At 41.5% G+C, this 27,815-nt stretch overlaps 1 protein-coding gene and 1 long non-coding RNA gene across 2 annotated transcripts; one reads left to right on the top strand and one right to left on the bottom strand.

The window, feature by feature from the left end:
* Window positions 1-2,250: 2,250 nt before the first annotated feature.
* On the bottom strand, window positions 2,251-20,995 carry LOC117508485. The gene is made up of 3 exons (XR_004560104.1): window positions 20,986-20,995; window positions 17,853-17,856; window positions 2,251-2,346 (listed from the first exon to the last, which is right to left on the bottom strand). It is a non-coding gene; the product is annotated as an uncharacterized LOC117508485 (long non-coding RNA).
* A 718-nt stretch (window positions 20,996-21,713) lies between these two features.
* Window positions 21,714-27,499, top strand: LOC117508478 (extracellular calcium-sensing receptor-like). Its single transcript, XM_034168251.1, has 9 exons — window positions 21,714-21,928; window positions 22,249-22,543; window positions 22,692-22,778; window positions 22,975-23,244; window positions 23,623-23,829; window positions 24,760-25,035; window positions 26,077-26,304; window positions 26,396-26,519; window positions 26,589-27,499. Exons 1-9 carry the CDS (start codon window positions 21,732-21,734, stop codon window positions 27,497-27,499), a joined length of 2,595 nt encoding a protein of 864 aa, XP_034024142.1. The 5' UTR covers window positions 21,714-21,731.
* The last annotated feature ends 316 nt before the right edge of the window (window positions 27,500-27,815 follow it).

Here is a 27,815-nt window from a genome sequence, read left to right as displayed (position 1 = left end):
GGTGTCCGATTTGCTTCATCCTTTGCTCCTCTCGTGCTGTTGTGGTGCCGAGCTGCATCATCTCAGCACTAGGTTGCGTCCACGTGGCGTCATCATGACTACGCAGCTGGAAGCAGCCCCGGTGTGAAAGGGCTTTAGGTTTTCATTTCATTTCATTTATTTAGCACACAATCAAGTCACAAATTACAAAAAATAAGTAAAAAAAAAAAATGTACATACATACGAGGTCTGTTAGAAAAATATCCGACCTTTTTATTTTTTTCAAAAACCATATGGATTTGAATCACGTGTGATTGCATCAGCCAAGCTTGAACCTTCGTGCGCATGCGTGAGTTTATTTCACGCCTGTCGGTTGCGTCATTCGCCTGTGAGCAGGCTTTGTGTGAGCAGTGGTCCACCCCTCTCGTCGGATTTTTATTGCGAATAAATGTCTGAATGATTTGGAGCTTTGCTGCATCAATTTTTTCCAGAAACTGTGAGAGACCTCCAGGTGGTAACCATTCGGAAAATTCAAATGGCTTTGAGGGATGGGTTTATGGGGATTACACAGATTACACAGTGCTCCAGCCAGTTTAAAGACTGCCCACAGCTGCTGAGAGCGTGCTGCGCTCCGAGCGCCGATCGACATGCTCAGACCCTGCTGAAACAACCAGATCATTTCCAACGTGAAGGCTTTGTTGATCCGGGACGTTGTCTGACTTACACAAAAATGGCAGGAGACGTGGACATCAGTACTTTTTCGGCACATTCCACTGTTACAGGAGTTTTTTTCATGGAAAGAAAAGCAGAGGATTGTGCTGCTCATGGCACGGCACAAAACCACCTCTGTGTTGGTCTCACAGGACGGCTTTGAGATGGCTTTCAGACGGCTGTCGGTGGGTTTTCAGTCGTGTGACTAACCGAGAAATTGTGGATGAGCCTGGACATGCCAGAACATGTCTTGTGAGGCTTCATCATGGCGTTGCTTTGCGCCATGCAGCTCCACCGCGACGCGCGGAATTCCTCCACACGTCTGTCTCAATGTGCCGAAAAAGTGCTGATGTCCACGTCTTCCGCAATTCCTGTGCTAGTCAGAGGATGTCCCGGATAAAACACAGCGTCCAGTTTGGAAATGAACAGCACATTCCACTGTTACTGTTATGAGGCGGACGCAGCCCGGAGAACCGACCAGCGTTTGAAGGACCCAGTATAAAATAAGCAGAGCACGGTACAAAAGATAACAGAGTTTAATGAACATAACAGTGCTGTGAAAAAATATAAAAGTGCGCGGTCTGGCGTGGTGGTTTTGCGGTGCGCTCCCAGCAGCGCCAACGGTCCGGAGCCAGAACCAATTCGGACCCAAGGACCCCGCCGACACCCCCCAGGTGGCCGCGACAAACCGAGTCTGTGAAAGAAGGAATCATTATGTGAGTCCACACTCAACACACAGAGAGAACGCTCAAAGGTGCACAAACAGCAAACACTTCCTGGCTTAATTACTAATCAGCTTCCCACCCTGCAGGCATGTGTGTGGAGAAAAGATTATGTTGTTTTGCCCCTGTCTTAAAGTAACCCTAATGATGTACTTGTTATTATTACACTAATTGCACAAATTTGTTTTTGTAGCCACTAACGACTGGGAGTGAAGCATGCTGGGGTCATTCTGAACTGGGAGTGAAGAGCTGGGGTCATTATGTTTTTGCAAGAGGAAATAACTTTCAGATGCCCGTTGATTAAAGGAATTATGTGCGCCTGGGAGTTTGAGATGGCCACTCACCCTCCCTTCGCGCACACACTAGAAAAGAGGGGGCAGAGCCATGCTCCGATAGAGTCTGCTGCGGGTTGCGTGAGAACGCCCAGCCGGTTGACAGGCGCACTCTGCCGAAGGTGTTGGCTCTCCACCTTAAAGGCATCACGGTAAGAGAGAAAGAGATATTTTATGCGCTGCAACCACTTGTGTTTGATGTAACTGCTTTTGTGGGGAATAAACATACGCCTGTTTGTTCTAGCAAAATGCAGTCTGTGTGATCATTTCTGTGTGCCGATCTGACCGAACCTTGTTTCAAAACATTTTTGGTGTTGTCGGCAGGATAAAGTGCGTTCAGACTACACACAGAAATGTTTTGTTTTAGAAGGGGGAAAGGAGATGTGGAGGAGGCATCTCAACAGGAAGAAGTGGTCCCGGGGTGGGATGGGATTACTTTTAAAGAAATAGGCCAGCTTCTACGGAGACGCGGGGGACGCCCTGGGCTGTGGACTGGAGCAATTCCCACCGCGACACCACCGGTTTTATGTGAGATGTTAAAGCGGGTGGAGGTTAAAACGAAAGCTCCATTGGGAGGTATTTTAGAGATGATGTGGATTTGTCTTAACTTTAGACACAGTCCGTTCGTCAGAATGTGCTAAGTCACAAAAAGTGACGAAGTTAGAACAACAGGTAAAACAGTTGGAGGGACAGTTAAAGGAGTTTGTATGGGGGGAGGAACAACAATGCTCATTTGATATGGCAAAGGAAGCCATACAGCAGGCTGTGTCCTTAGGAAAAATGCAATCAGGACCAGTAGAACTTCAAGTGTCTGCTCTAAATGATTATGCTAATTGGAGCTTATGGCAAAAACAAAACAGGATACGAAAACCTTTAGGGTTCTGGTCGAGGAAACTCCCAGATGCGAGAATGCGTTATACGCCTTTTGAAAAACAGCTTTTAGCATGTTATTGGGCGTTAATTGAAACTGAATCGCAAACGGCAGGACATGAAGTAATGATGAGGACACATATACCAATTTTGGCATGGGTGATGAGTAATCCCACCACTCACCGAATAGGGACAGCTCAGGAGGCTAGTGTAATAAAATGGAAATGGTATCTATCAGAGCGGGTAAAGCCAGGTGAGAAGGGGGTTTCGCTGTTGCATGAACAAGTAGCTGATGCTCCTGAGAAAGATGAGGTACCTTTTGAAGTTCAACAATTAGAGGAATCTCCTGTGAAAGCGGGAAAAAGATGGGATGATTTGTCAGATGATGAGAGAAGTCGAGCATGGTTTACGGATGATTCTTGTCAATATCAAGCAGGAAAAAGGCGATGGAAAGCATTAGCTTTCAACCCACAATTAGGTCAATCTTTAGAAGAATTAGGAGAAGGAAAAAGTAGTCAGTGGGCGGAGTTGAAGGCTGTGCATATGGTGATCATGCAGGTAGGAGAAAAAGGAGTTAAGCCGAGTGCCCCTCCCATTGAGGAGGAAGAGGAGGAGGATTCTGATGACGACATGGTGCACATAGCTGCTACGCGTAAGGTCAAGAAAGATAGAAAGAAAGGAAAGAATAAGGGAAGGCGTTCCCGGAGTCTTGATTGTTATGATGAGGATTAGGAAAATGGTCAAGCTCTTGTGGCCCGCCGAGATTTAACACAATGGTCCACAAGTGATATTAGGCCCTATGTTCGATTGGAAATTTATTGGATTAAATCAGTTCAAGTTACTTCGGCTTTAGTGGACACAGGAGCGGAGGCCTCATTAATTCATGGCAATCCAGAAAAAATGAAGGGACCAGTAGTTCCGCTAACTGGGTTAGGAGGCAAAAACAATATCGCATTCCGGGAGGACAAGCAGAAATTACTGCAACTATTAAAGAGTATTTGCAGGCAGGAGTCCTAAAACCAGTAACGACAAAGTGGAACAATCCTTTATGGCCAGTCCGTAAGTCGGATGGCTCATGGAGAATGACTGTGGACTTTAGAGGTCTAAATAAATATACACCGGCGCTGACTTCAGCTATACCTGATGCTGTGAGTATCATTGAACGAGTGCAACACCATAGCGGTACATGGTATGCTGTAATAGATTTGGCCAACGCATTCTTTACCATACCAATTCCAGAGGATAGAATGGAACAGTTTGCGTTTACTTGGGAAGGCCGACAGTATACCTTCACCAGATTACCACAAGGCTATTTGCATAGCCCTACCATCTGCCATAGGGTAGTGGCAGAACATTTGGAACAGTTCCAGATTCCAACAAAAATGATGATCTCACATTACATCGATGACATCATGATTCAGGGGAACACAGAAATGGGGTTGGTACAGGAGATACCAAAACCCGTAGTAATAACTACACGAGGAACGCAAGGCTTTGGTTCCTCAGATCAAGCAGGTGCCAAAGTTTGGGTTAAACAACCTAACGGACCGCCTAAAGCGGCAGAAATTATAGCTCAAGGGAATGATGCAACTGTTAGTATACTCTGTCAGGGTGAAGAAAAATGGGTAAATGTGCCTGTATCGAAGTGTTATGTAAGAGAAGACTAATCGTCGTCATTCTACCCGTAGTTACCCTTGTGTTGTCTAGGCTTGATGCCCTGGTGGGAGTTGCTGATCGGGCGATCAAGAACCACAGGAGGTGGGCGCCGCCATGGCAACCAGTGGAAGTCCCGGAATTGGAGGTGTCGGTTGCTGGGTCATACTCCTCCTTGTAGGTGGTGCCATGGTCTCCAGTTGTTGGGGGATGACAGAAGGAAACGAACTTGAAGAGATATCATTGTTCCAAACAGGATGGAAGAACTCTGCCAACAACAGAACGCAAGATGATTACACCTGCTCAGCAAACCAATCATGTAAAGTGGCTAATCTCACTAGTGATTGCAAACTATGGCGAACTGTTTTGCCAGACACCATATACCAGTATTTACTATGGGATGTAATGTCACTCTTCGTGCTAGGGTGAACATGTGTGTTTTTAATATGACAAGTTATTCATGTAGTAATGTCAATGGAACCACCTGGACTATTAAACCGTGGAGTAAAGTAATGATCAGTAATAGTACTGAAATTAAAGGGAGGAGATCATTCCTGTACATGCTGTGGGTACTACCAACAGAGGCTAAGGCAACACAAACCCAGGTTGCACCTTTAATTGATACCTGCACCTATTTGGCACAAGCAACAGTGAAGACAAAGGTATATTGGCAAGTTACCTTTCCAAATATTCCAACTTGCAAAAGGCGCCGAAGAGCGTGGTATGACACTTTATTAGGAGGAACAGGAACTGTCCTAGGAGTATCAAATACAGTTGATAATGAAGTGACCAGAACCATGTTGTCAAACACAGGTCAGTATTCTTCTCAGGTATTACATCAGATAGGAGAGTGGTTACCAACAGCACTGGTGGGACAAGTACAAAATGCTGATTTATGGCAGAAGAATTTTCAATGGCAATTGAAGTTATGGAATGAAACATACAATTCATTGAAAAATCTATCCCATATAGGAAATTGGACAGTATGTGCAGTACAAACTATTCATGCAGAAGCTCAAAGAGAAAGATTTCAGCGTATAGTTACAACAGGGAACTATTATGATTGGAGGATGATTTGGAATATAAACAATACCTTATGGTTAAAACTGCATCCGGAATTTACACGATGTAATAAAATGGTATGTACTGGGCATTGGACCCAGTACAATGTAATACAACCAAAGGTTGTTTGTAAATATCAAGTATTACCTGTGATAACGACTAATGGTTATTGGTTCTTGCATATGGATGGAGAGTGGTTAGAACCAAAAACCAATATAACTTTTGATACTAAACTGTGTGATATAACGGATAAGGGTATGGCCTGTGTGCTGCAAACTGGATATGCTAATCCATGTCTAACCGACTCAGAGGTTGTACTTTGTGACTGGACTAGGGAAACACCAAGAGAAATGTTGTGGCAGATCGGCCCACATGCTCTGTGTGTTGCAACAATGAAAAATAATTCACAGGTACCTTCGGTTCCGTATACTGGCTGCCTGAACAATGTGCATTTATGGCATTGGGGTGATCGGACGTATCGTTTGACTAATTATTCTGTATCAAGTCGGCTGACTTCGGTACAATGGGATGTATTGCATTCCCCATGGAGTCTTTCCCTGGAGCGTTTCAAATGCGCATTGGAACAATCTACGGAAATTCAGCAATTAATAGAGTCACATACGTCCAACGTCTCCAGTCTCATGGTGTCTACATTGATAGCTAGCGAACGGGTAAAACATGTGGCAAAATTGGTGGGATATCTTTTCAGGGATGTCCATCACTGCCAGGAGTACCTTAGTGCCGCCCTTAATTTTATTAATTATAGCAATATGTGTTATGACTTTTTGTAATATTTTTACATGTGTTTATGTTATACGTTTACGGCGAGAGGTGGAATGGGTAATATTTCAGCGTATGAGATGAAGTTATCTTTGCTATGTCATGATCCCTTTGGAGTAACCAATATAATGTCACATTAGACCCCACAACATCGGGTTTTGTATATGAGTATATTGTTTGGAACAGGTATAATCAAGACTATATTACTCAAAATTTTGTTTGTGAATCACTAGAAGAAATGTGGGAAATGCTATGGCAGGACATAATCGTTGGAATAGGCTGGAGCCCAGCATTACCTGAATCTGCTAGTGGTTACATAAATTGACTGGTGCAAAACACCAAGAGTGGAATGTGTGGAGAAAAGATTATGTTGTTTTGCCCCTGTCTTAAAGTAACCCTAATGATGTACTTGTTATTATTACACTAATTGCACGAATTTGTTTTTGTAGCCACTAACGACTGGGAGTGAAGCATGCTGGGGTCATTCTGAACTGGGAGTGAAGAGCTGGGGTCATTATGTTTTTGCAAGAGGAAATAACTTTCAGATGCCTGTTGATTAAAGGAATTATGTGCGCCTGGGAGTTTGAGATGGCCACTCACCCTCCCTTCGCGCACACACTAGAAAAGAGGGGGCAGAGCCATGCTCCGATAGAGTTTGCTGCGGGTTGCGTGAGAACGCCCAGCCTGTTGACAAGCGCACTCTGCCGAAGGTGTTGGCTCTCCACCTTAAAGGCGTCACGGTAAGAGAGAAAGAGATATTTTATGCGCTGCAACCACTTGTGTTTGATGTAACTGCTTTTGTGGGGAATAAACATACACCTGTTTGTTCTAGCAAAATGCAGTCTGTGTGATCATTTCTGTGTGCCGATCTGACCGAACCTTGTTTCAAAACAGCATGGAACATCCAGTTCACAAAACTCCACTGCAGTGGAAGCTGATTACACGACCACCATACAGCTCAATATAATAAGGTGTGAGGGACACCACATTTACTGACTGTATAAATGTTAGTCACAAAATCTAACGTACCTCAGGAAGTGTGCTGACGAGCGTGAGACCTCACCCCCTCCTCTTTCACAGACCATGCATCAAACCTGGACGTTCTCTGCATCCACTGATGATGAGATGGCTCCCGAGACGACGATCTCACCGATCTGGTCACAAGGTCGAGTCTCTGGCAAATACACACTGTGTACTCCAGTCTTAAATGCCACCATGTTCCAATCCATTGTAGATGCACCACAGCTGTGAGTCCTGACGAGCCGCAGGTGATCAGCCTCAGGTGATCAGGGTGAGGTCCTGATAAACTCAGCTACACAGCCACTCAGTCCCAAATGCAAGCCACCTGGAAGGAAAAACAAAAGACAGGACAGAAAACAGAAACAAAAGGCAGCCAGGCCCCCCCAGCCACACAACAGCTACAGGAGTTTTTGTCATGGAAAGAGGAGCGGAGGAATTCCGCGCGTCGCGGCGGTGCCACATGGCGCAAAGCAATGCCGTGATGAAGCCTCACAGGACATGTTCTGGCATGTATCAGAAGTTACAGATAATCGATAACTTCTGGTGTTGTCTATGGGACATTTGCAGTTATTAAACAGCTGAAATTGATTTTTAACACAAAAGCGGTAAAAGACCTAAAGAATAAAGAAGAATGTTTGACCATACTGCCCCCTGCAGGAAGCAGCACAGACAAATCCTGCAAGCACCCACAAAATCAACTCTTTATTAATCATAATAATTTTTCTTTTAACATTCTGCCCCTGCTGGTAGTTCTTGTTTACAAGAACACTCTCACCACAGAGACACACCGAGAGCAGCCATAAGGCCAACTCCCTATCAATTTCAACACTCGGTCAGGCGGAGGTCTTGAAAAATAAAGTCATACTAACTTGTGGTTTTTTGAAAATACTGATAGAATAACTCTATTAATGTCAATTCTGTCATTTGTACAAAGTTAAAATATAACATATATCTTTTAATGTTGAATAAGGCACTAATTCTGAGGTTTTGTAACAAACACAGACTGCAAAGCATTCTGGGTAAAAGTGCTAAACAGTGATTGGTTCAGTAATCCATTATGTAAACCAACACGTTAATGTGACGTGTGTCATGTGTTGGTTTAAAGATAAATGTGCTTTTGTAAAGTATTCCAGTTTTATTTGTAAAAACAGGCATTTTTAAGGAGCCCTGGAAGTGTCATCGCAATTGCATGTTTTAAAACTTTTATGATGTTGTAAAACGTGCACTCAATATTAGTAAGTAAGTAAATTTATTTATATAGTGCCTTTCACAGACATAAGGCCATGTACACACGTTGTCGGGTATTTGTAAAACCGAATATCTTACCCTTTCAGTTTGGGGAAAAAACTTCATCCACACTACGTCGTTTCAAAAAAAAAAATCCATCCACATCGAACCGTAGAAATGTGTTGTAATTAGTCTGCCAAACCTCTGGGTGGCGGTACTGATTAAAATTCTATCCAATCAGGAGCCTTATTCTCTTGTCGTCACTTCCACAAAAACTAAAAACATGGCGCCAACCTCATCTGTGTGGACCGATAAGGAGTCGGAATTACTTCTAACCGTAGTTTTAGAATACAAAGTTAACAATTTGTCATCCATCCATACACCCAAGAAACATATAGAAGAAACCCTTGATATTTCTTCATTGTCAATGTAAATTTTAATTTGATCATGATTACATTTTTTTATTGCCAGCAAATAACATAAAATTAGACTTATTTATATTTAACGATAATTTATTAACTTTAAACCACATTGAATAATTCAAGAAATCATTATTTAAACTTTTAACCAAACCATATATATCTTTGCTGGAAATAAAAAAGAGTAGTCTCATCAGCAAACAACAATGGAAATGTAGTAGCAGAAATGGAAGCAAAATCGTTGATATATATTATATATAAAATCGGTCCCAAAATCGAACCTTGAGGAACTCTACAATCAATAGAATTGATTTCAGATTTCAAATTGAGAAAAACATACTGTTTTCTCTCTAATAAATAATTACTAAGCCATTTATAAACAACAGCTTTAAATCCATATTTATTTAACTTAGAAAGCAAGATTTTATGATTTACTGTATCAAATGCTTTCGAAAGGTCTAAAAACACACCAATTCCAAATTTGTTATTATCTAAAGCAGCATAAATTCTATCCATCAGTTCAATCAGGGCCATATATGTTGAATGATTTTTCCGAAATCCATATTGGTAGTTATATAAAATTGAAATCTTAAGCAGATGATCATTTAGTTTTATAAACAAGTTTCTCTAAAATCTTTGAAAAACATGGCAAAACTGAAATAGGAAGATAATTTGAAAAAAATGCTGGATCACCTTTTTTAAACAATGGTATGATTTTAGCAATCTTTAAATCAGATGGTATTATGCCCGTGTTCAAGGACAATGAAAAAAATATATGTAAGTTGTTCAGAAATTTCATGTATGACACATTTTACAATAGATGTATTTATTCCATCATGACCAGCTGCAGATGGACGTAATCCAGCGATAATTTCAGTGGAGTTTGTGGGTTCAAATTCACTAACAGATGGAAATGAATGTTTAATGTAATCAACTGGATTAATATTTGTGGAATCAATTTTTTTGCAAGAGAAGCACCAACCTTTGAAAAAAAATTATTAAACTTACAAGCAATGTCAAAGGGATCAGAAAAGCTTTTAGATCCATCAGAAAAAGTTGAAGGATATTTTGATGAACATTTTTTTCTTCTTAAGTAGTTCATTGATTATTTTCCAGGTCCCTTTGATATCATTTATTGACTTTTGAAAATTATCACTAAAATATTTCTTCTTTGCAGCCCTGAGAAGAGAAGTGTATTTATTTTTATAAAGTTTGTAGGTATATAAATTTAACGGTGAAGGAGATTATAAATATTTTTTATACAACTTGTTTTTTCTAAATAGGGATTTTTGTAGTCCCCTAGAAAACCATGGGTTTTTCTTTTTGGATATATCACCAGATAATTTAATGATTGGAAATGATTTTTCATAATCTTCACTGAACATTTGCATGAACACCTAATATGCTAAATTGGGGTCTGTTTCCATATATATATTATCAAAGGAAATACTCTCCATTAGTCTTGAAGGATATATTGTTTCATTCTTTATTGAGCTAAGAATATATTGATTGAGTCAAGAATATATTGTTTTATTTGAATGTGTTTTAAGATATGCATTAACCATTTGTGCTTTTTTCTCTGTTTAGAATCAGCTTATTGTTTTATTCTGTATTGAGCTAAGAATGTATTGTGTTATTTGCGTGTGTTCGATGTTTCAGTTCCTTTTTAATAGAGCTTCTTGCTGTAGAAAAATAATAATAATAATATTATTCATATGCGCATGATGGTTAACAAATGTTAGTGCTCATTAAACATGTAATCAATAGCTAAGGTTAATCACGTGATATCTAAATGTCTAAATAGTTTTTGAGTCATATGTTTAAATGCTGTGGAATCATGTATTGTGTCAACCAAAATAAAGGTATGTTATGTTTCTGATTACATTTGCTTTTGTTCTAAGATTTGCTTTTGCTCAAATATTAGTTTCTTAGCAAGCTGTTATGAAGATATGTTACTAATATAATCATTTTCAAAAGTGTTGTACATGTGATGTGTCCCTGTTTTGAAGAGGCCCTGAGGAGGTATTGAGAAATATCTGTATGTTGCAAACAGCATGGAACAGGATGCCAAGCCTGACCACAAACGGTCAGACAAGGAGATTAAACTTGATGCATGGGTATGATTAGTCCTGTTTGTCAGAAGGTTCTGTAATTTTGAGATGTACAAATATTTTTGTGGTAGGGCCACGTGATGTGACTTGCTGATAGTTCTACAGTTAGCTGTTGTTGCCCCAAAACAATTTCTTATCAGTTCAAAAACAGGTGTCACTTTAGGAGAAAAGAAGAAGAAAGAAGACTTCACGGCACATGTGAGCAGGACCATGCCACGAAATAGAGGGATCAAGAAATGATGTGGTGTTTTCTGCCTCTCGATGGCGGCTCAGAGCGCGGCCGTGTGCCATTGTGGGGCGTCCTTAAAGCTGTAGTAACAGTCCTTATTCTCTGTGAAGCCCGTAAAATTTTCACCGAAAGCCAGATAAATTTTTCGAATGGTTTCCAGCTGCTTGTCTCTAACAGTTTCTGAAAAAATTCTGATGGAAAAAAAGCCCAAATCATTCCGCCATTTCCTGACAATGAAAATCCAATGAGGGGGCTGGACCACTCCTCCCACAAGGCGTGCTCACAGGCAAATGACGCAACTGACAGGCATGGAAAAACTCAGGCATGCGCACGAAGGTTCAAGCTTGGCTGACGTAAAAACATATGAATCAAATCCATATGGTTTTTGAAAAAAACAATAAGGTCGGATACTTTTCTAATAGACCTCGTATGTATAAGGGCTGTATGAACTCTGATGTAGTTGTAATTTTGTGGTTGTTGTGATGAAGTAAGGCATTTCATTACACAATTTTTTTTTGGTAAAACCAAAGGCGAATCACCATATTGTGGACAGTGATGTTTTTATAGTCCTGGTAGGAAAGAAGCAAACCATGACCACCAGAATTTGAGGAAATACAATAAGGATTACATACCTGGATCAGCTTTTCAATAAGTCATCTGAAGTTCAAGGCAAGTCCAATGTGTTGGAGGGACACCCTCAACCCGTACTGAAGTAGTAGAGACACCCGCTAAGCAGCTACCAGAGAGACTCTGCAGGAGCTAATAATGAATTTCAACAAAAACTGCAATTTGTGAATTCATGAGCTGCATTAGAATGAAGCTGTAGGGGAGACGTCACTCACCAGTGACATGAATAGCGATGAGCCAGTGCAGGGGTGGCCAAGTTTGGTCCTCGAGAGCCACATTCCTGACACTCTTAGTTGTCTCTCTGCTCCAACACACCTGAATCCAATGAAAGGCTCATTAAAAGTCTGCTAACGATTCTTTCATTGGATTCAGGTGTGTTGGAGCAGGGAGACAACTAAGAGTGTTAGGAATGAGGCTCTCGAGGACCGAACTTGGCCACCCCTGAGCCAGTGTTACACCCCATTATGTAACAACATCTTGGACTGTACAGCACTATGTGAGAGTGTGTGTAGCAGTACTAGTGCCTACTGGTGGTTGGCTCTCACTGCGGTATTGTATCACTTCCTGTTCCGGAGCACAGCGGTGTTTTTCTGTATCTGTTAGCTGCTTAATCTGCGCAGTTAGATTGATCTAGTTATCTAGATTACGATTTGTTTCCCAGTGTAATCTCCACGTGCCTTAACTAAAGCACTCCTTCTGCTGAATCACCTCTAAATTATTTACACATTATTCACTTTGCTTGTTTTTAGGAATCCGCTAGCTTAGCGCAGCTACTAGCTCTTAGCCGATTTAGCATGGCGGCTTCTCCTGTCTCTCCCGCACTTTTCTGCTCTGGGTGTGAAATGTTTAGTTATTCCTCGGCCTCCTTTAGCAGTAACGGTACTTGTAATAAGTGTAGCTTATTCATAGCTTTGGAGGCCAGGCTGGGCGAATTGGAGACTCGGCTCCGCACCGTGGAAAATTCTACAGCTAGCCAGGCCCCTGTAGTCGGTGCGGACCAAGGTAGCTTAGCCGCCGTTAGTTCCCCTCCGGCAGATCCCAAGCAGCCGGGAAAGCAGGCAGACTGGGTGACTGTGAGGAGGAAGCGTAGTCCTAAACAGAAGCCCTGTGTGCACCACCAACCTGTTCACATCTCTAACCGTTTTTCCCCACTCGGCGACACACCCGCCGAGGAAGAAACTCTGGTTATTGGTGACTCTGTTTTGAGAAATGTGAAGTTAGCGACACCAGCAACCATAGTCAATTGTCTTCCGGGGGCCAGAGCAGGCGACATTGAAGGAAATTTGAAACTGCTGGCTAAGGCTAAGCGTAAATTTGGTAAGATTGCAATTCACGTCGGCAGTAATGACACCCGGTTACGCCAATCGGAGGTCACTAAAATTAACATTAAATCGGTGTGTAACTTTGCAAAAACAATGTCGGACTCTGTAGTTTTCTCTGGGCCCCTCCCCAATCGGACCGGGAGTGACATGTTTAGCCACATGTTCTCCTTGAATTGCTGGCTGTCTGAGTGGTGTCCAAAAAATGAGGTGGGCTTCATAGATAATTGGCAAAGCTTCTGGGGAAAACCTGGTCTTGTTAGAAGAGACGGCATCCATCCCACTTTGGATGGAGCAGCTCTCATTTCTAGAAATCTGGCCAATTTTCTTAAATCCTCCAAACCGTGACTATCCAGGGTTGGGACCAGGAAGCAGAGTTGTAGTCTTACACACCTCTCTGCAGCTTCTCTCCCCCTGCCATCCCCTCATTACCCCATCCCCGTAGAGACGGTGCCTGCTCCCAGACCACCAATAACCAGCAAAAATCTATTTAAGCATAAAAATTCAAAAAGAAAAAATAATATGGCACCTTCAACTGCACCACAGACTAAAACAGTTAAATGTGGTCTATTAAACATTAGGTCTCTCTCTTCTAAGTCCCTGTTGGTAAATGATATAATAATTGATCAACATATTGATTTATTCTGCCTTACAGAAACCTGGTTACAGCAGGATGAATATGTTAGTTTAAATGAGTCAACACCCCCGAGTCTCACTAACTGTCAGAATGCTCGTAGCACGGGCCGAGGCGGAGGATTAGCAGCAATCTTCCATTCCAGCTTATTAATTAATCAAAAACCCAGACAGAGCTTTAATTCATTTGAAAGCTTGACTCTTAGTCTTGTCCATCCAAATTGGAAGTCCCAAAAACCAGTTTTATTTGTTATTATCTGTCGTCCACCTGGTCGTTACTGTGAGTTTCTCTGTGAATTTTCAGACCTTTTGTCTGACTTAGTGCTTAGCTCAGATAAGATAATTATAGTGGGCGATTTTAACATCCACACAGATGCTGAGAATGACAGAGAATCTATTATTAGACTCTATTGGCTTTGCTCAAAATGTAAATGAGTCCACCCACCACTTTAATCATATCTTAGATCTTGTTCTGACTTATGGTATGGAAATAGAAGACTTAACAGTATTCCCTGAAAACTCCCTTCTGTCTGATCATTTCTTAATAACATTTACATTTACTCTGATGGACTACCCAGCAGTGGGGAATAAGTTTCATTACACTAGAAGTCTTTCAGAAAGCGCTGTAACTAGGTTTAAGGATATGATTCCTTCTTTATGTTCTCTAATGCCATATACCAACACAGTGCAGAGTAGCTACCTAAACTCTGTAAGTGAGATAGAGTATCTCGTCAATAGTTTTACATCCTCATTGAAGACAACTTTGGATGCTGTAGCTCCTCTAAAAAAGAGAGCTTTAAATCAGAAGTGCCTGACTCCGTGGTATAACTCACAAACTCGTAGCTTAAAGCAGATAACCCGTAAGTTGGAGAGGAAATGGCGTCTCACTAATTTAGAAGATCTTCACTTAGCCTGGAAAAAGAGTATGTTGCTCTATAAAAAAGCCCTCCGTAAAGCTAGGACATCTTTCTACTCATCACTAATTGAAGAAAATAAGAACAACCCCAGGTTTCTTTTCAGCACTGTAGCCAGGCTGACAAAGAGTCAGAGCTCTATTGAGCTGAGTATTCCATTAACTTTAACTAGTAATGACTTCATGACTTTCTTTGCTAACAAAATTTTAACTATTAGAGAAAAATTACTCATAACCATCCCAAAGACGTATCGTTATCTTTGGCTGCTTTCAGTGATGCCGGTATTTGGTTAGACTCTTTCTCTCCGATTGTTCTGTCTGAGTTATTTTCATTAGTTACTTCATCCAAACCATCAACATGTCTATTAGACCCCATTCCTACCAGGCTGCTCAAGGAAGCCCTACCATTATTTAATGCTTCGATCTTAAATATGATCAATCTATCTTTGTTAGTTGGCTCTGTACCACAGGCTTTTAAGGTGGCAGTAATTAAACCATTACTTAAAAAGCCATCACTTGACCCAGCTATCTTAGCTAATTATAGGCCAATCTCCAACCTTCCTTTTCTCTCAAAAATTCTTGAAAGGGTAGTTGTAAAACAGCTAACTGATCATCTGCAGAGGAATGGTCTATTTGAAGAGTTTCAGTCAGGTTTTAGAATTCATCATAGTACAGAAACAGCATTAGTGAAGGTTACAAATGATCTTCTTATGGCCTCGGACAGTGGACTCATCTCTGTGCTTGTTCTGTTAGACCTCAGTGCTGCTTTTGATACTGTTGACCATAAAATTTTATTACAGAGATTAGAGCATGCCATAGGTATTAAAGGCACTGCGCTGCGGTGGTTTGAATCATATTTGTCTAATAGATTACAATTTGTTCATGTAAATGGGGAATCTTCTTCACAGACTAAAGTTAATTATGGAGTTCCACAAGGTTCTGTGCTAGGACCAATTTTATTCACTTTATACATGCTTCCCTTAGGCAGTATTATTAGATGGTATTGCTTACATTTTCATTGTTACGCAGATGATACCCAGCTTTATCTATCCATGAAGCCAGAGGACACACACCAATTAGCTAAACTGCAGGATTGTCTTACAGACATAAAGACATGGATGACCTCTAATTTCCTGCTTTTAAACTCAGATAAAACTGAAGTTATTGTACTTGGCCCCACAAATCTTAGAAACATGGTGTCTAACCAGATCCTTACTCTGGATGGCATTACCCTGACCTCTAGTAATACTGTGAGAAATCTTGGAGTCATTTTTGATCAAGATATGTCATTCAAAGCGCATATTAAACAAATATGTAGGACTGCTTTTTTGCATTTACGCAATATCTCTAAAATTAGAAAGGTCTTGTCTCAGAGTGATGCTGAAAAACTAATTCATGCATTTATTTCCTCTAGGCTGGACTATTGTAATTCATTATTATCAGGTTGTCCTAAAAGTTCCCTAAAAAGCCTTCAGTTAATTCAAAATGCTGCAGCTAGAGTACTAACGGGGACTAGAAGGAGAGAGCATATCTCACCCATATTGGCCTCTCTTCATTGGCTTCCTGTTAATTCTAGAATAGAATTTAAAATTCTTCTTCTTACTTATAAGGTTTTGAATAATCAGGTCCCATCTTATCTTAGGGACCTCGTAGTACCATATCACCCCAATAGAGCGCTTCGCTCTCAGACTGCAGGCTTACTTGTAGTTCCTAGGGTTTGTAAGAGTAGAATGGGAGGCAGAGCCTTCAGCTTTCAGGCTCCTCTCCTGTGGAATCAGCTCCCAATTCAGATCAGGGAGACAGACACCCTCTCTACTTTTAAGATTAGGCTTAAAACTTTCCTTTTTGCTAAAGCTTATAGTTAGGGCTGGATCAGGTGACCCTGAACCATCCCTTAGTTATGCTGCTATAGACGTAGACTGCTGGGGGGTTCCCATGATGCACTGTTTCTTTCTCTTTTTGCTCTGTATGCACCACTCTGCATTTAATCATTAGTGATCGATCTCTGCTTGTTGTGTGGGCCGCTGAAGAGGAGGTACTGCTGGCCCACCACCACAAGATGGCGCCCTGCTTGGAGTGCGGGCTCCAAGCACGAGAGGGCGTCGACTTTGCTGGAGGTGACAGCTGTCATCAATCAACACAAGCTGTCACCCATCACCACCACTACAAAGACCGGACTGCAACTCCACCTCCTCGCCGAGAAATCAACTACCATTCAGGTAATTTCTCTGCTGCCTGACACTGTGTGTGTTTAACCTGAACTTCTATTTGCAGCCGTTTTCCTGGAGTGTTTCCTTATCTGGAGGATTGGCGTTTGGTGTGACAGCGACGGCTTCACCTCACACCCCAACTCAGATAAGTGGTTGACCAGGAGCCGCACGAGTGTGTGTGATTGGAGGTGGAGGTTTTCCCTCCTTTACTTAAGACAGTCTGTGGGATTACTGAGTGTGCGAACTCACACTCATCTGGACTGTCTCTGTTTTCTGCCAGCAGTACCGGGTCTGACTGCTGAAGACAGCGGCCACCTGGGGCGCAGGGCTTGGCGGCTCCGGTGTTCTTCAGCTCCGTTGGTGGTGGAAGCTGTGTGGGGATCCAGCTCTTCTCTCTCCAGGCGTCTTCTATCGTCGAGCCTGCCCACACGTCACCTGGTGTATGATTGACAGTCCACCATATTGTTATTGTCTGTACGTTGTTGTGCGATTCACAACATTAAATTGTTACTTTTTGGCTTATCCATTGTCCGTTAATTAACGCCCCCTGTTGTGGGTCCGTGTCACGTCACTTTCACAACACTGCTCCCCTCCACAGCATGTCTTTTTCCTGGTTCTCTCCCTCAGCCCCAACCAGTCCCAGCAGAAGACTGCCCCTCCCTGAGCCTGGTTCTGCTGGAGGTTTCTTCCTGTTAAAAGGGAGTTTTTCCTTCCCACTGTAGCCAAGTGCTTGCTCACAGGGGGTCGTTTTGACCGTTGGGGTTTTACATAATTATTGTATGGCTTTGCCTTACAATATAAAGCACCTTGGGGCAACTGTTGGTTGTGATTTGGCGCTATATAAAAAAAAAAATTGATTGATTGATTGATTCAAGAACAATAAATTCCAGTTCAATGAAAGAAAAGGTTTCCAGCCTAACATCTCGAAAAGGACAATACCACAAAAACTTGAACTCAGAGTCAAAACATAACTGAATGCCACCTATATAATCCAAGGATCCGTGCCATAAAAGTAGCGGTTTGTAAGTGTTCTACGCAGCTCAGAATTGAAATGTGCTGCTTGAATTCAAAGTAAGAAGCCAGCTGTTCACTGGCTGGGCTTTGATATCCCATCATTGATTGATGGCATAAGATACCAATCAGGAACAGCACATGATGTGCGCTAAGATTAAGGCTGAAGCTCCCTGGAGTAACTGAAGCAGTGGGTCAAAGTTACATTTGCTGAGAGCTGCAAATGAGAAGCCAGCATTTAAGAGTATTCAGCCAAATAACTTCTAGTGGGGCATTTTAAGATATTTCCACATTTCACATATGGTTAACAAGTTCCTATATACACTCAACAAAAATATAAATGCAACACTTTTGGTTTTGCTCCCATTTTGTATGAGATGAACTCAAAGATCTAAAACTTTTTCCACATACACAATATCACCATTTCCCTCAAATATTGTTCACAAACCAGTCTAAATCTGTGTTAGTGAGCACTTCTCCTTTGCTGAGATAATCCATCTCACCTCACAGGTGTGCCATATCAAGATGCTGATTAGACACCATGATTAGAGCACAGGTGTGCCTTAGACTGCCCACAATAAAAGGCCACTCTGAAAGGTGCAGTTTTATCACAGAGCACAATGCCACAGATGTCACAAGATTTGAGGGAGCGTGCAATTGGCATGCTGACAGCAGGAATGTCAACCAGAGCTGTTGCTCGTGTATTGAATGTTCATTTCTCTACCATAAGCCGTCTCCAAAGGCGTTTCAGAGAATTTGGCAGTACATCCAAACAGCCTCACAACCGCAGACCACGTGTAACCACACCAGCCCAGGACCTCCACATCCAGCATGTTCACCTCCAAGATCGTCTGAGACCAGCCACTCGGACAGCTGCTGAAACAATCGGTTTGCATAACCAAAGAATTTCTGCACAAACTGTCAGAAACCGTCTCAGGGAAGCTCATCTGCATGCTCGTCGTCCTTATCGGGGTCTTGACCTGACTCCAGTTTGTCGTCGTAACCGACTTGAGTGGGCAAATGCTCACATTCGCTGGCGTTTGGCACATTGGAGAGGTGTTCTCTTCACGGATGAATCCCGGTTCACACTGTTCAGGGCAGATGGCAGACAGCGTGTGTGGCGTCGTGTGGGTGAGCGGTTTTCTGATGTCAATGTTGTGGATCGAGTGGCCCATGGTGGCGGTGGGGTTATGGTATGGGCAGGCATCTGTTATGGACGAAGAACACAGGTGCATTTTATTGATGGCATTTTGAATGCACAGAGATACCGTGATGAGATCCTGAGGCCCACTGTTGTGCCATCCAAGAACATCACCTCATGTTGCAGCAGGATAATGCACGGTCCCATGTTGCAAGGATCTGTACACAATTCTTGGAAGCTGAAATGTCCCAGTTCTTGCATGGCCAGCATACTCACCGGACATGTCACCCATTGAGCATGTTTGGGATGCTCTGGACCGGCGTATACGACAGCGTGTACCAGTTCCTGCCAATATCCAGCAACTTCGCACAGCCATTGAAGAGGAGTGGACCAACATTCCACAGGCCACAATTGACAACCTGATCAACTCTATGCGAAGGAGATGTGTTGCACTACATGAGGCAAATGGTGGTCACACCAGATACTGACTGGTATCCCCCCCCAATAAAACAAAACTGCACCTTTCAGAGTGGCCTTTTATTGTGGACAGTCTAAGGCACACCTGTGCACTAATCATGATGTCTAATCAGCATCTTGATATGGCACACCTGTGAGGTGGGATGGATTATCTCAGCAAAGGAGAAGTGCTCACTATCACAGATTTAGACTGGTTTGTGAACATTATTAGAGGGAAATGGTGATATTGTGTATGTGGAAAAGGTTTTAGATCTTTGAGTTCATCTCATACAAAATGGGAGCAAAACCAAAAGTGTTGCGTTTATATTTTTGTTGAGTGTATACGAGGGCTGTCCGTAAAGTATAGGTCCTTTTTATTTTTTTCAAAAACTATATGGATTTCATTCATATGTTTTTACGTCAGACATGCTTGAACCCTCGTGCGCATGCGTGAGTTTTTCCATGCTTGTCGGTGACGTCATTCGCCTGTGAGCACTCCCTGTGGGAGGAGTCGTCCAGCCCCTCGTCAGAATTCCTTTGTCTGAGAAGTTGCTGAGAGACTGGTGCTTTGTTTGATCAAAATTTTTTCTAAACCTGTGAGACACATCGAAGTGGACATGGTTCGAAAAATTAAGCTGGTTTTCAGTGAAAATTTTAACAGCTGATGAGAGATTTTGAGGTGATTCTGTCGCTTTAAGGACTTTTCACGGTGCGAGACGTCGCGCTGCGCTCTCAGGCAGCGTCATCAGCCTGTTTCAAGCTTAAAACCTCCACATTTCAGGCTCTATTGATCCAGGACGTCGTGAGAGAACAGAGACGTTTCAGAAGAAGTCGGTTTCAGCATTTTATCCGGATATTCCACTGTTAAAGGAGATTTTTTTAATGAAAGACGTGCGGACGGGTCCGCGCGTCGGGACGCAGCCGACGCGGCGCGGCGGCACAGGAAAAACACCTCCGTGTTGATAACCATTTGTTAAAATCCAGTTGGCTTTTGATGGCTTTCAGTGGAGTGAGTATATGAGAAATTGTTTATCAGCTGGAGATGTTCCAACTTGTCCTCAAGGCTTTCAACAGAGGTGTTTTTCCTGTGGCGGAGCGTCGCGGCGGCTGCGTCCCGACGCAGCGGACCCGTCCGCACGTCTTTCATTAAAAAAATCTCCTTTAACAGTGGAATATCCAGATAAAATGCTGAAACCGACTTCTTCTGAAACTTCTCTGTTCTCTCACGACGTTCTGGATCAATAGAGCCTGAAATGTGGAGGTTTTCAGCTTGAACAGGCTGATGACGCCGCCTGAGAGCGCTGAGCGATGTCTCGCACCGTGAAAAGTCCTTAAGGCGACAGAATCACCTCAAAATCTCTCATCAGCCATTAAAATTTTCACTGAAAACCAGCTTAATTTTTCGAACCATGTCCACTTCGATGTGTCTCACAGGTTTAGAAAAAACTTTGATCAAACAAAGCGCCAGTCTCTCAGCAACTTCTCAGACAAAGGAATTCCGACGAGGGGCTGGACGACTCCTCCCACAAGGAGTGCTCACAGGCGAATGACGTCACCGACAGGCGTGGAAAGACTCACGCATGCGCACGAGGGTTCAAGCATGTCTGACGTAAAAACATATGAATGAAATCCATATAGTTTTTGAAAAAAATAAAAAGGACCTATACTTTACGGACAGACCTCGTATATAGCCCAACAGTAAAATTAACATGCATGCAGCTTCCTTAGACAAGACCAACAAGATTGACTGAATGTAATAGTAAATTAGCAAAAAAGAAAACAGAAATAAAAACTGACTATGAACAAAACACAAACATTGAGAATGATCTGTAAATGTTCTTTAAGAACTACATGTTCTGGGGGGAACAGTGTTAACTGAATAGAAATAGTTTTTTTTCATTGTTGTTCATGCAAGAAAGAAATGTTTGAGCGATAAAAATACTTGAAATGTTTATTTCATGTTTAGGTTTGTCAGCTGGTCACACAGGGACATGCCTTGTCATTTTCAAAAACACATTTTTTTTTTCCTACTACAGTTTGTGACATGACCATTTGTCACATATTCTCTCATCTGCACACATTACACTTGACTTACATCAATAGAAAATCAGTGTGAAGTTAATTGGATCTCAGGCCCTGCCTCTGTTTCTGTTTCAGTCCATGTGGATGACGTGCAAGATTCAACAATGAGGCAAGTCAATAAAAAAGGGCATGACACAGAAATAACATTTTGTGGCTTGTCTTAGATAGGGGTAAACATGAGAACAGACACAATGGCCTTTTTATCCATCAGTGTGCACTTATTCATGTATATCACATTTTGTAACATTTGCTCTGCTGGGTCTCTTTCTGCTTCCTCCTGTCAGTTACAGAGACATTTCCACCTGAATATGATGCACAAGTCTGGAGATGTGGTTCTGGGTGGATTGTTTATATTCCATTTATTCTCAGTTGTTCCTGACCTTTCATTTATTTCTGAACCCCAACATCCAAAGTGCTACAGGTGAGTGTGTCATGGCACAGTATTAATATAGCCAAATTATTTGAAAATGATCACAGAATTGTTGTTATAATTGTTATTATTAGTAGGAATAGTAGTAGGAAGAGGAGTAGTAGTGGTAGTGCAAGCATTGAAGAATGTATTTGGTTTCATATTCAAGGAGCTTTACATGTGCCAGTTATACATAAATGACAATGTTTTTTATTCTCACACTCTGTCAGCATAAAGAGCACTGAGCATTTTTCTGTTGCTTTTGCTGTTGATGGGAGATAAATGTCTGACAGGAATGCTGACAAACTGATGAATGATATATTTTGTCTCAGTTTTAATGTTCAAGGATTCAGACAGGCTCAGACAATGGCTTTTGCTATTGAAGAGATCAACAAAAATTCCAACCTGCTTCCGAATGTGACTCTGGGATACGACCTTTATGATAACTGTCTCAAAGTAGGAATTGGATTGCGTGCTGCCTTGTCTTTAGCCAGTGGTCGAGATGAAGAGATCAAATTCAGTAATACATGTGTGGGAAACCCTCCAGTGTTGGGAATTGTGGGTGATTATTCCTCTACACATTCTATTGCCATTTCATCTGTCTTAGGTTTGTACAGAGTGCCAATGGTAAGTTTTCAGCATCTAATTATTTTGCTGCATTTTCATTCTGTTTGAATTTCCTCTGCAAAATAGGAAAAAATACATATAAAAATTGAAATATAAGCAATTTCTGAAGGGTTCTTCTTTTATAGGTTACAGTCTTTATCTTGTGCAGGTGAGCTACTTTGCAACTTGTTCCTGTTTGAGTGACCGAAAAAAGTTCCCATCCTTCTTCCGGACTATCCCAAGTGATGCTTTCAAAGTAAATTTCAATCTGTAAGAGGAAAATGTAAAACAGACAGTATGACATGCTGATGAAGTGAAACAAATATCTGTATGAAAATAATGGAAACATTAATCCAAAACAAAATGCACATACAGTACACCTTTATAGCAGAAATACTTTTGAAAGAACACTGAGGTCTGCACACTAATCCGTTATTTCTCTGTGTAATTAGGTGCGTGCTATAATTAAGATTTTAAAACACTTTGGCTGGACCTGGGTTGGCCTGTTGGTCAGTGATGATGACTATGGACTCCATGCTGCCCGAGCTTTCCAATCTGACTTTGTGGAGTCTGGTGAAGGTTGTCTGGCTTACTTAGAGGTTTTGCCTTTAAACAACAACCCAACTGAATTTAAGAGGATTGTTGAAGTAATGAAGAAATCAACAGCTCGTGTGGTGATTGGATTTGTGCATGCAAGCCTAATAATTCAAACCATGGAAGAGGTTAGAATTAAAATGTATCTTAATTTGGGAAAGTCACTTCAAAAATAAAAAAGTATGATTCATAGTCATGACATTTTCATATATATATATATATATATTATTTATTTATTTTTTTTTACTTGTGTTGATGTTGCGAAATTCACTGAATGTGTTTTGAAAATATATTTCAACAGCAATAAATTATTTTATTTCTAAAAGGTCGCTGACAAAATGATTTGACACAACTGTCATGCTGATATTGTGAATGCAAAACAGAAAATGTCATGAATTCTGTCAAAAACAATTTTATGGTTTCAGTAGAGTGAAATTTTGATAGTGGCCCACTGTATCAGTGACACAGTTGCATCATTTCTCCTTTTGGTGTGATACAATGTACAGGTGGTAAAACAGAATGTGACAGGTCTGGTATGGATAGCCAGTGATGCATGGGCATCATTTGAGGTGCTTCAGACCCCCAAACTCATGCCATATCTGGGTGGAACACTGGGCATTGACATCCAACAAGGAGAAATTGCAGGTTTGAAGGAGTTCCTGCTAAAAATACATCCTGGCCAACACCATAACAACAGCTATGGACAAAATGTGGTGAGATATGAAATGTACACAACCTAATCTAATGCCATTTTATGGTAGCATCACAAAAAATAAATTAATTTATAGTTCATGATACCGTCACAAAAATGTGGTGCTTTACTTGATGGGAGCACAAGTTCATTTTGTGACAGGAGCTGGAAAAGTGGGTGATGTGGGGGTTATGATTATGGTTAGAAATAGCAAAATAAGGGCCCTGTCCCACTGGGGAGAGGATTAATTGCGCATGAATTGAGTATACAAATCATGGGCGTTCGTTGTCATCCGCAACAAAAATGGCCAAAAATGACAAATGTCCCAGTATGAATTACGGATATATTAATAATATATAGCGAATATATGATGAACAATCACGGTTATATAACACGTAGTCAGGAAACTGATCCGACACATTGAGATTATCACGGTAGTATTACGGGTGTATTATGAATGCATTGCACACATGTTGCGCATGCACGGCATCTGCATTGCAGTCATAAAAGAAGCGCACTTGGGCCGTCGGCATCACTATTCACACCAACAATACAGCCTCTGGAGCATTTGCTGGACTTGGACAAGTTGATCACAGAGTTAATGTTCATGTTGTCATGCGAGAGTTAACTGTTCATGAGTTTGGCTGCGGACATGCGTGCCTCTGCGGATGATCACGGGCATGTTCGGATGACGGCTGACTCATACAGGCATGTTACACAGATATTGCGGATGTTTGGCGAATATGGGCCAATTTTGTGCACAGTCCATACGCAAATCCTCCTAAATGCCAGTGGGACAGGGCCCTAAAAAAACCATGTCACCAACATGTGACTCATTTTGTGACAGAACCACAAAAAAAATGTGAGACTGGCTGAACATACAGGGTAGTGTTTAATTGCAATGCATTTTATTTTAATTGCTCTGTACTCGTTATGTTTGCAAACATTTCAGGTAAAACAGTTTTGGGAATTCGCATTTCAGTGTAGATTTGACCCAATTCCAGCAGGTTGGGTGGAAGGTGGTGGAGCACTATGCACTGGCCAAGAAGATCTAAAGACAGTGGCGAATGAGTTTTTGGATGTCTCAAATCTCAGGTCAGAGTACAATGTGTACAAGGCTGTGTACGCACTGGCATATGCCCTTGATGAAATGCTGCAGTGTGTGCCAGGAAGAGGACCTTTCAAGGGGAAAAGCTGTGCCAATTTAAACAGCCTTGAGCCATGGCAGGTGTGATGTTTACATCATTAAATTATATAATTATGCATGTAATACAGACTACAATACGTGAAGTATTTACGTACCAAATATAGTAATTTATAAAACTTCTAGTATTCTTAAAATGTTATCACAACACAGCAATGGGCTCTGTTTTAACCATAGATTGTAGATATACTGGGCAAACCATGCGTATTGTCACCCATAGGCTATCCTTAGATAGCCCGAAGAGTCAGTATGAAGCCCATGTCTGGGCATCACCATTTGGCAGTGCTTTTGTCATGATGAGCCTGCAAATGGATAAACTAGTGGCTCAGTGTGTAACAAAAGAAGTCTGACCATCCAAACCCGCAAGGTGAACAGACTGATCAGTTCTGGTGATTATTAATAAATCTTATTTTTGTGGACTATGTGCTGCTTTTCATTTTGGTTTGCTTTGGTATAGGCATTAAGAGTTATGATCTACTTATTTTCTCAGTAACCATGCTAAATTACGCCAGCTGCTAAGACATTGTAAGCATACAACATTAAACAAGATGAGAATTCCACTGAGTGCAAATATTGCAGTATTTGTCATAAAATGCTCACAACAAATGACGCAGCCCTCCACAACTGTGGGCTGCAGCAGGCAGCCTCTGAGCTTCGGACAAGAGCAGATTGAGAGTTGATGGACTCAGCAGCTCTCACTGAAAGAAACCATCCCTCTAATAATGCTAGCTTTACTGTTTAAAATGTCTTAAACTAAGAAGTTTGAAAAAATTAATCGCTCGTGTAGTTGACATGAAGGGGGAAAATATGTTGCGAGACCAAAAGCATTTTTCTGCCAGGCTGTAAACGTTTTTTTGTTTGTTTGTTTGTTTTTTGCTTGAAAGTTGGACATTTTAAGATGGACTTGAATTGAAACCTATTCGCGTTTAGAGCCAGCATTGAATGGACATTCACGAAACTACAGCTTTGTCATCTTCTGGGTGGTTTGATGTTGGTTTTAATCTCTCATAGGATTGGTTGTTTGAACCCTGAGTTATTTTCTATCCCTTATTTTATTTTGTACAGCTTGTGCATTACTTGCAAAATGTCAATTTCACCACATCATTTGGTGACCAGGTGCAATTCGATGAGAATGGTGATGTCTTACCAATCCAAGATGTTGTTAACTGGCATTGGCTCCCTGATGGAACAATAAAAGTTGAAAATGTGGGTGTGGTTCATGAGTCAGCCTGGAAAGGTGAAGAGCTAAAACTTCAAGAAGACAGAATCCACTGGAACTTGCATTTCAAAGAGGTCACGTCATATTTACATGATATTATGGAAAAGGTAACAAGCAAGCACTATGAAAAAATGTAGATAAAGAAAATGTCTTATGTTTCTGTAGCCACCCCGATCAATGTGTAGCGAAAGCTGTTCACATGGCACACACATGGCAAGAAAGACGGGTGAGCCTCTGTGCTGTTTTGACTGTGTGCCATGTTCTGAGGGAAAGATCAGCAATGAGACCGGTTGGTGTTCAAAAACATAAAACAAACTGCACCTATTTGAGATAAAATTAAAATGCATTTTCTCTTCAGATGCCATAGACTGCACCAGTTGTCCAGAGGACTTTTGGCCTAATTCCCAGCGTGACCAATGTGTTCCTAAAGGAATTGAGTTCCTGTCCTACCATGAGCCTCTGGGTATCTGCTTGACAGTTGCCTCTTTGCTGGGGACATTTATCTGTGCTGTTGTCCTCTGGATCTTCACATATTATAGCAGTACGCCCATTGTACTAGCGAACAATTCAGAACTGAGCTTCCTGCTCATAATTTCTCTAAAGCTGTGCTTCCTGTGTTCACTGCTGTTCATTGGCCAGCCTCAGCTGTGGAAGTGTCAGCTGAGACATGCAGTGTTTGGGATCAGCTTTGTGCTTTGTGTCTCATGTATCCTGGTAAAAACCATGGTGGTTCTGGCTGTGTTTAAGTCCTCCAAACCAGGAGGTGGAGCCAGACTGAAATGGTTTGGTACCAGGCAACAGAGAGGGACAGTTCTGGCTTTGAGTTCTGTCCAGGCAGTAATCTGCACTGTTTGGCTTGTCTCTTCCTCTCCAGCTCCTCATAAAAACACTCAGTATCTCAATGACAAAATAGTTTATGAATGTGTTGTTGTATCCACAGTTGGTTTTGCAGTGTTATTAGGTTATATTGGTTTTCTGGCTGTCCTCAGCTTCCTGCTTGCATTTCTGGCCAAGAATCTTCCTGACAGTTTTAATGAGGCTAAACTCATCACTTTCAGTATGCTGATATTCTGTGCTGTGTGGGTGACATTTGTCCCCACTTATATCAGCTCTCCTGGTAAATATGCAGATGCAGTGGAAGTATTTGCCATCCTGGCCTCCAGTTTTGGGCTTTTGGTTGCACTGTTTGGACCCAAATGTTACATTATCCTCCTAAGACCTGAGAGAAACACAAAGAAGGCAATCATGAGCCGAGGTGTTGAGGCTTAACCCTCTGGGCTTCAGGCATATTATCTTAATTTGACCATACTTTCAATAATTCACAAATAAAGGTACTTTTTTGCATAATGCCCATGTTTTGCATATCAAAATATTTACTACACATCAGCTTTCCGAATATGTGTCAAACATCTGTTTGGAATACTGTCTGTAGATTTTGGATCTAAAGAATATAAGTTTATTTTTTTAGAAAATTCTTAAAAACGTAATTTAAAATACACCTTTCTTCATGTGAATGAACTGTTTTGGTGTTAGAAATGGGTTCAGCAAAGTTTGGCTGACAAAACTAGTGAAATATATGAAGAAA

Source organism: Thalassophryne amazonica, chromosome 4, assembly GCF_902500255.1.
Source record: "Thalassophryne amazonica chromosome 4, fThaAma1.1, whole genome shotgun sequence".
Classification (NCBI taxonomy): Eukaryota; Metazoa; Chordata; class Actinopteri; order Batrachoidiformes; family Batrachoididae; genus Thalassophryne; species Thalassophryne amazonica.
The sequence above is the reverse complement of the archived record's forward strand: the minus strand, read 5'-3'. Positions and strand labels throughout refer to the sequence as shown.